General features: G+C 36.3%; 1 protein-coding gene and 1 long non-coding RNA gene across 4 annotated transcripts in view; one reads left to right on the top strand and one right to left on the bottom strand.

The window, feature by feature from the left end:
* The window catches only part of LOC111866840, a 16,099-nt gene that overhangs the window by 964 nt on the left and 6,614 nt on the right, over positions 1-8,521 (top strand). The window contains exons 2-3 of one of the 2 annotated variants that reach the window (XM_023856156.2): positions 1,932-2,095; positions 6,606-6,817. In XM_023856156.2, coding sequence (XP_023711924.1) covers positions 1,961-2,095; positions 6,606-6,817 — 347 coding nt within the window. In that variant the 5' untranslated portion in view covers positions 1,932-1,960. Of the gene's footprint in view, positions 1-1,930; positions 2,096-6,605; positions 6,818-8,521 lie in introns of both variants that reach the window. The other variant, XM_023856155.2, reaches the window with a different exon arrangement.
* The window catches only part of LOC111866842, a 76,835-nt gene continuing 71,740 nt past the window's right edge, over positions 3,427-8,521 (bottom strand). For both annotated transcript variants that reach the window (XR_004513271.1, XR_002843227.2), the window contains exon 4: positions 3,427-3,778. This is a non-coding gene — a long non-coding RNA (uncharacterized LOC111866842). The remainder of the gene's footprint in view (positions 3,779-8,521) is intronic.

Genomic DNA, 8,521 nt, shown 5'->3' with positions numbered 1-8,521 from the left:
TGTGAGACTTGGCCTCCTCTACAACCAGTTTCCACTGATGTCTATTCCTCATCTTTTCTATCCATCCTTTCACCTTCATCTTCTTCAGGTCGTTCTCAACGTCCTCTGGCCAGCTCATCCTGGATCATCTTTTTCTTCTTTTGGAATATGGGCTTCCTTTTAACACGTTCTTTTTTCACAACCAGTATTAAAATTTACTTAACTAAGTAGCAAGGTTTTGAAGATACAAAATTTGTGGGCTATTAGACAGATTGAGAGAGAGGGGGGAATTGAGTGGCTGCCTGAGGCAACACATGTAACAAACTGGTTAAGGGTAAATTAATTTCTGCTGCACTTCTGTCCATATTATGATCATTAATTTATACTTATGTGAACATTATGCAGCTGTGTGAATTAAACAGAAGGGCAGCACTGGTGTTGTCTAATTCTGTAATCTTAAACCCACAGTAACATCACCTAACACTCTGCAGTCTGCTAATGGAGGGGTTGAAAGAAAATTAAAATAATTCCTAGAGCAAACTATTCATGGAGTTTTAGGTATTTGCCCTTCTGGCATAAATTGAACAATGTATTTATCGGTTCAGTATTTATTATTTTTAATTTATTTAATGGGGGAAGGGATTTAAATTAATTGCTCAGTTGTGATTATATTTATTCAGTGCAGATAAGGAATGGTGCAAAGCTATAAGTTTTGCAGCCCCTATGGAACAGCATTTGTCTAGAAGTTGCATTTTCTTTTGTGTTCTTTAAAATTGTTGACTTCTCTGGCCTGAAACAAAAGGGATTTTTTTAATATAAAACTAATGAAAAATTATTTAAAAACGTCCCTATTGCAAGAGAGGTTGTCAGGTATACAGACACTCTCAGTTGACCGTAAACTATACAAATGAAGCTTAGCATGAAACCCAAGTTTGAAAGACTGAAGCTAGGACAGTTAGTTTCACCTAAACTGAGTGGAACCCAGAATTTTGTGTTTATTAATTGTGGTTTAGGCGTTGAGAATTTTAACCTGTTTTTAATTTAGGTAGGGGAATGACAGTCTTTCTCCTTGCCTGGGATGACAGATTTACATGGACCATGGCTATTCCTGATTTTATTTGTTCATTTCAGCTATTTTGATAATTAAAGAATCTTGTAGAGCAGTTATTCTCAAAGCCCTTGCTGCCACAGTATTGTTGTTATGAATCACTTATGTATTAAATTTACATATGAAAGAAAGGTCTTAATATTATTTTTTAGAAAAGAAATTAAAATATCATGTATAAGTTTTCAGAAACTGATTACCTGAATCGTAAATAAATTCATATCACCAGCTAATAAGAGTTTTCTTACTTGGCAGATGTTAGATAAAAGTTAGGTGTGCAGGGGTACAGTACAGCAGTTATCAGTAGATTATACCTAAGCACTAACCTGTCATTCTTGTTAGCAGAGAAGTATTGTATATAATTTTAATAGAATTTTGAATAGCAAAGATTATAAGATCTAAAAGTTTGTGTCAGTGGTATGTTAATATGATTATTGTGTTTCTGGACATAATCCATCCTGTTGCAAATGAAAACATGATGATGGATAGTGTCCAGAAACATAATAATTGTATATCTGTCTTACACATATGAAATTTACATTTATTAGAAGGTGAGGATGAACTTTGCTTTTTTAATGTTCCTGTAGAATCAAGAGAACTGGAAATAGAATGAAAAAAAAATCATGTATCTCATATGCCAATTGGTCATACAAATCTAAATACTACAAAATAACAACAGATAAATTTGTGTGTAAGGTATGAAGAAACTGGTGTAGATATAAAGATACAAAAGACAATATACATGCACAGACAAGCACTCCTGCCAGAGCATCGTGGTAACCACATAGCAATGGCATTGTTTCTTGGTACCAGCTTCACAGTAATTTGAATGATTCTCTGTTTCAAGACTAGGATTTCAACGTCAGCAGGCTTCAAATGTCGGAAAGCGCGTTGGATTTAGTAAGATGTGGTATTTGTATGGAGCGCTTCAACCAAGAAGACCGTAAACCAAAGTTCCTTCAATGTTACCACACTTACTGCTGTAAATGCCTCACCAAGATTCAGGAAGAGGTAACAATACTTTATGCAGTTTACTTCAATACAAATTCGTTGTTTTATGACAGAAAGGGTATGTACCTCTGAAGTTAATTACTGAGCATCAGTTTGTTTACTTAACATTACTTTTTTAATTTTATAATTAATTAATTTTAATACTAACTTCTTTAATGCTAGTGGGGTGGGACTAAGTCTCTTGTACTGCGGCCACTTCTGGCCTATTGTACCAGCCCCAGATGATAGGTGAGGGTGATTGTGGAGCAATTGGTGGAAGGAAGGTTGGCAGGCGAAACCGAAGTACTCGGAGAAAACCTGCCCCAGCGCCACTTTGTTCACCACAAATTCCACTTGACCAGACCCAGGATCGAACCTGGGCTGCTGCGGTGGGAAGCCAGCGACTAACCACTTGAGCTATGGCGTGGCCTCAATTTTAATACTATCTTCCTAATGTAATGTAATGTATGTAAGGGGTGGGCCATAAAAACCGGCCCCCGCACTGCGACCTTCAGTGATTATTGTGCTTCCCCTTGGATTAGCCCTTTATTAATCCTACACTTTTAAGTGTAAAGTGTAGGACCCTGCTTATGGGGACGTCATAAAAGTCACTTTGTTCCATAAAAAAACTGACCCAAGTGACGAAATCTTAAATAAGCTACGGCCTCAGTCACACAGGATANCCACAAATTCCACTTGACCAGACCCAGGATCGAACCCGGGCTGCTGCGGCTGGAAACCATCGAATAACCGCTTGAGCTATGGTGCNTCACAAGTTGGGTTATCTGTCAGTCCCATTTTGAGAAGGTGCCCTTTTAGGTGGCAGTGTCCAGTAAGTAATCCTACCACCCATCTCTGTTTAATCTCAACAGATTCTTCGTTATTCTGGCCAATTGTCCTGATATAAAACCCTTTGCCTGTTTGAGTCCAGTTATGGATTCCCAGTATTTTTTATGATTTCTATCAGTCCAGTCCCTGATCGCTTTTTTGGAAACTCCAGTTGAGATGCCGCAAGCTGGTTCAGGTCCTGTGAACGGCTGTTCAGATCCTGTTCTTGCCAATTGATCTGCAGTTTCATTCCCTGTGTTTAGAACATAAATAAAATGACAAGAAAATCAACCCTTAAAATTAGGACAATGTGAACCTGAAGTTCATACATAAGGAATGAAGGTATGGATTCATATGCAGCTTAAAACTGAAATGCCCAGTCTGTAAGAAAATGTCATAACAGCTGTACAAGATGATGAAGATTGCAGGAAATTTAAGGATGTGTTTTGGAAAGATTCTCCTCACAAAATACTGTGACTGGTGGGTCATGAGCTGTTAATCCTGAGAAAAATGATGTTCAGAAACAAAAATGTAAAGGATATTCAAAGTGATTTTACAAATATGTATGTATATTTCATAGATTGCTTCTTCTGACACGCATATGTGTGCCCCAGCTGTGAATTAATACTGTTTTCACACTGAAAACTGCAAGAAAAGGCACTGGTTTCACTACTCAGTGCTTCTTTGTTAATTATAAAAACTGAATGTTTCTGCCACCCATTTATAACACTAAAAATAATTATTATTTTGACATTGTCCACCATCTTTGAGTCCATGGATCAGGACTAGCTCTTCCTAACAGGTCCAACTGAATTGGAAAACTTAGGCCCCCTATGCCTGCTTACAGAAACAGAATCAGTCTCCACTTCGCCATATCTGAAAAAGAAGCAAATGGTTTAACAACATTCAGAATAATAGTCATGTTTGTTATAAAATGACTGCTGTGATTTGTGATATCAAATAACAGAATGCTTTGTTGGCCTCTCAGAATCTATCAAAAAATGTAAAACAAGATCTATAAGTGAAGAATATGTTATATATTTAACATGTGTCACTAACAATTCATAGAATTTCTATTCACGTGAGAACTGTGATACACTGTATGCCAAGGTTATTTGGCTGTTTTCTGTATGTTACGCTACATGTACTTAAGCAGAAGCTCAGACAGAACCACAAGATTTTCAGTTTACAAACCTTATCTGTTTCGTTTCTATGTGTACATATTAATAATAACTGGTTTTTGCAGGCCCGCACATTTTGCTGTGCCACCTGTCTATAATGATACTCTAATAGACCTGTGAACCATGCTATACAGCCCTAGAAATCTCGGAGGTTTCCAAGAATTTGACTTCTCTTATCTCATGACACATGGTGCCTCTGTTCAGTCACACTAGTTGCGACTTGAAGTGTAGTTTTCTGTTTCTTATTTATCTTCCTATCTATCTCTAAGTTTCCTAGTGGTCCGTTTTCTTCAAGATTCTCAAAGAAAGACGTTATGTGCAGCAAATATAGTTTATCCCATTCATGCTACATGACCTGCCAATCCCATACACATTGCCATCATCATCCTAATAACATCTGGTAAGAAGTACAGTTTATGAATATCTGCATTATGACTTTTCTGTAGCTGTCTTGTATTTCATCCCTCTTAGGTCTAAATATTCTCCTCAGTACCCTGTTCTTGAACATCTTCAGTTTGTACTCCTCCCTTACTGTGAGGGACCAAGTTTTATACCCATAAACAACTACAGGCAAAATTATAGTTTTGTTTATTTTAATCATCATGTTTTTAGAAGGCAGCTGAATTGAATGGTAGCAACCATTCTCAAAATTTAATTTGCTGTTCATTTTTTTGTTAATGCAATTTTTGTGCAAGAAAATACTATGAAACAGCTCATAGAATGCAACAAAAACCAGTGTTGCATGAGGTTTAGCAGGGATTGTGTGTGAGCAAGGCTGTAAACACATGCATGGTTAGCGTGTTTTATTGTATTATGTCGTACTTGTAGTGAAAGTTCATTAGTCCAAATGAAGAAGGGAGTGACTACTTACCAAGAGTCACCCACAGAATTTCCAGATGCATTTCTTCTGTCCCCCCTCTGACTCACAGATATCCTTGTTATGAAATTTCCTGAGCTGCCCACTTACTCAGTCTCAAAGGTATTTTCCTAAGCATATTATTTTCAAACATGTTAAAATTTTCTTGTTCCCTCAGTGTAAGAGACATTGTGTCATAGCAGTACAAAACAGATGGTAAACTTGACATTTTGAGACATACACATTAACTCCCCACTTATTATTTATATAATGTAATGATAACAGGAAAACATACAACATCATTTTCCATGCTCTGAGAAAGACATGTATAACCATCCAAACCAATGATAGAACAGAAGATTTAATATACTGGAATCAGAGCTCTTTAAGTTCACAGGAACTGAAACATTTATTTCCATCGGGTGCACATATTTTTTTAAATGTGTCCTTACTGTACTACATATTATATTGGCCTTGATGTTCATTTATTGCAGATAGAAATTTTTGGTTCCAAATTAATCACTACGTGGCATTAGGAATTATTCTTCATTGCTCTTTGTTAAATATTTGCCACTTTGTAAAATGATTAATATAAAATTTGTAGAATATATTGATGAGCCAAGATAGTGCAATCAGTATAGTGACTGGCTACGGGGTGGACGACAGAGGGATTGGAGTTTGGGTCCTGTTGGGGGCAAGAATTTTCTCTTCTCAGTGTCGTCCAGGCCGGCTCTGATGCCCGCCCAACCTCCTATCCAATGGGTACCATGGGCTCTTTCCTCTGGGGTAAAGCGGCTAGGGTGAAACTGATTACTCACCTCCAACTAATGCCAAGGTAAGAAAAAGTGGGTCTGTACATCCACTCCCCCATAGATCTCCATGGCTTAGTGTTTAATTGGTTAGGCACAGGGATAAACTGACCAGAATATAATGAGATCGATATATGATATCATGTACAGATTTTTTTGTATAATGAGTTTTTTTCAGGAAATTGATAAAGGTTAATATATATGTCATGTAAAATAGGGTATACCATGTCAGACTGATAGGAGTCAGGATTAAATTTGGTTGACAACTTTTATAGTACTAAATACTATCAGAGCCTCTATAGTAGTTTCACAAATGAAACATGTTAATAACAAACTGGCATAGCCTAGCCTGTGTGTGTTCATTTCACATACTCTGTGTAAAGAGTAAATAAAAATGGATTTTGAAGAATTAAGTTGTGATAGTGTGACTGGGACTGTACTGACTGACAGGATTGTATTCAGTACTAGGCATGGATGTTGGGTTCTATTAGCCAAGACACTTAGTTAGTTGGTTTTATGAATTCACTATTCAAATTCAGGCTATGATGAAGCTGCTGTAAGATAGTGAAGGTGTTCAGGTGGCATGGAGGTAATATGCAGCACATTCTAGACCTTATCACCTTGTGGAAGTGAATGGATAGCTTCTGGCTGCTTTATCTCCAGGAAAAGTGCCTCTCAGTGACCTTAGATAAGAGGATAAGTGGTCCCCAGAACCATTCTGGACTTGATACTGAAGAGAAGAATCCTTATCCTTGCTGGGAATATAGTGCCAATTGTTATCCCCTCAGTGAGTCAGTTACTCAGATATTCTTACCTCTGTGGGCCTTTGATACTGACTACATATTCATTGTGATTAGAGGAAGATTGTAAATGGTGGTGGAGTGGAGTTCCTGTGCCCGAGCTGTCAGAAGTTGACCAGAGTTGGCAAAAAGGGTGTGTCAGTTCTCCAGGACAACTTCTATGTCTTACCTCTGAGTACTGCAGTTACGGCTGAATGTGATGAAATTTACCGGTCTGATGAGGAGGAGGACATCAACACAACCGTCAGAACAGATGGAACGAAGCGCAGGTTAGTTTCAGTGGATTTAACATGGCAGATCTGAGAGATATCATTTGAAATTGTCAAATTTCAGAGAAGGTTAAAGTTGTCCCTCTGTGGATTTTAGGTACAGCAAAGATGAATTATGTTTGTATAGGTAGCAGGAAGTGAAATGTGCTCATTTCCAGATCCACCTTTACAAATTTTATCATTCTGTATCCTAATAAGAACTTGGGAGATAGAACCTCACACATGAGATTATGTTTCTTTAAGAGTGCAGTTGGACAGAAGTCCTTTTAATTTTACAATAGATATCAAACACCAAAATATGTTCTATCAGATAAGATTTATATCTTGTGTATCTTATCTGTCTGGAAAGTAATAGATTACTGACACAGTAATGACCCATATGCTGATAAAGAACAGTACTCTTCAGAGTGGCACATCTGATGACGTGTTTCTTTGTGTACTGAACAGTACTTACAATCTTAAGGGAAATTAAAGGATGAATGATAGCATGACATTCATGATATATCAGCAAGTGAAATTACCCACAAGAGGACTAAATGACTTAACAGGTAACATGTAGGTTGTTTTCAAGAGGAGTATCTGGATGAAATCCTGGCTGAGTATTATTTATCCTGTGTAAGGCTTCTTATGGGTGCTGTGGTTATTTCTGGATGAACACAAAGATAATACCGGCAAACTGAAACTGACAATTGCCTTCTGTCATATCTCTGTGTTCTTACTATTAATGATTGTTTTCCTGGCTATGTAACAATATGTCCTTGTGGAATGCCACTTTTTATTTAAATTTAAGAATTTAACCCTTTGATTCCTTAATTGAGTGAATTCAAGAAAGAGCCTGTACCTTCATAAGTATTTGGTCTAGAAATATGAATTAAAAACGTTATAACAGAAATAAGTTATGCAGCATATATATGAAAATCAGAATTTCTTCATGCATAGTGCATTTAATAAAATAAGTGATCATTTCAGAATACGAGNATATGAATTAAAAACGTTATAACAGAAATAAGTTATGCAGCATATATATGAAAATCAGAATTTCTTCATGCATAGTGCATTTAATAAAATAAGTGATAATTTCAGAATATAGAAATGTTTTGCCAATTTTGTCAGTATAAGATATTCTGTAGTCAAATAAGTGTGGGGAGGGGGCAGTTTAAATATATATGTATGGTTTGTGGTATACTGTTATACCTTTTTGGTAAGTAACTTGCTGACTAATAGCACTGACTCTAGTCCCTTCATTGTAAAATATTGGTTTGTCACACTCTGCATGTTCAGTTCATTGTGTTTACTCATTCATTTAAATTTGCTTTAAAAAGATTTCTACTACAAAATTCATTTTACTCACTGGAGAAATATTTTAACTACGTGTACAATACTGATTAAAGATCCTGGTTCATTACATGCTTAATAAATGGCCATATATTTTATACTTTATTATTGCAGTGTTGTTTGTTGATAGTTTGACGGATGCTTGAAGTCCCACACCTTGCATAGCGGTTTAATGACCATATCAGGAATTGTCTTGACAATATGTATAATATTTAAGAACTCTAAATTTGAAAACTTTAAAAATGACATAAATATTGTATTTGAAGTCTTAAACAGATGGTTCGAAGCCTATTTACTCTCATTAAATTTTGATAAAACCCATTACATATCATTCACAACTAAAAACAACCACCAAATTGATCTGGACAT

Source organism: Cryptotermes secundus, unplaced genomic scaffold (genome assembly GCF_002891405.2).
Source record: "Cryptotermes secundus unplaced genomic scaffold, Csec_1.0 scaffold533, whole genome shotgun sequence".
NCBI lineage: Eukaryota > Metazoa > Arthropoda > Insecta > Blattodea > Kalotermitidae > Cryptotermes > Cryptotermes secundus.
This window is presented reverse-complemented; position numbering and strand designations above follow the sequence as displayed.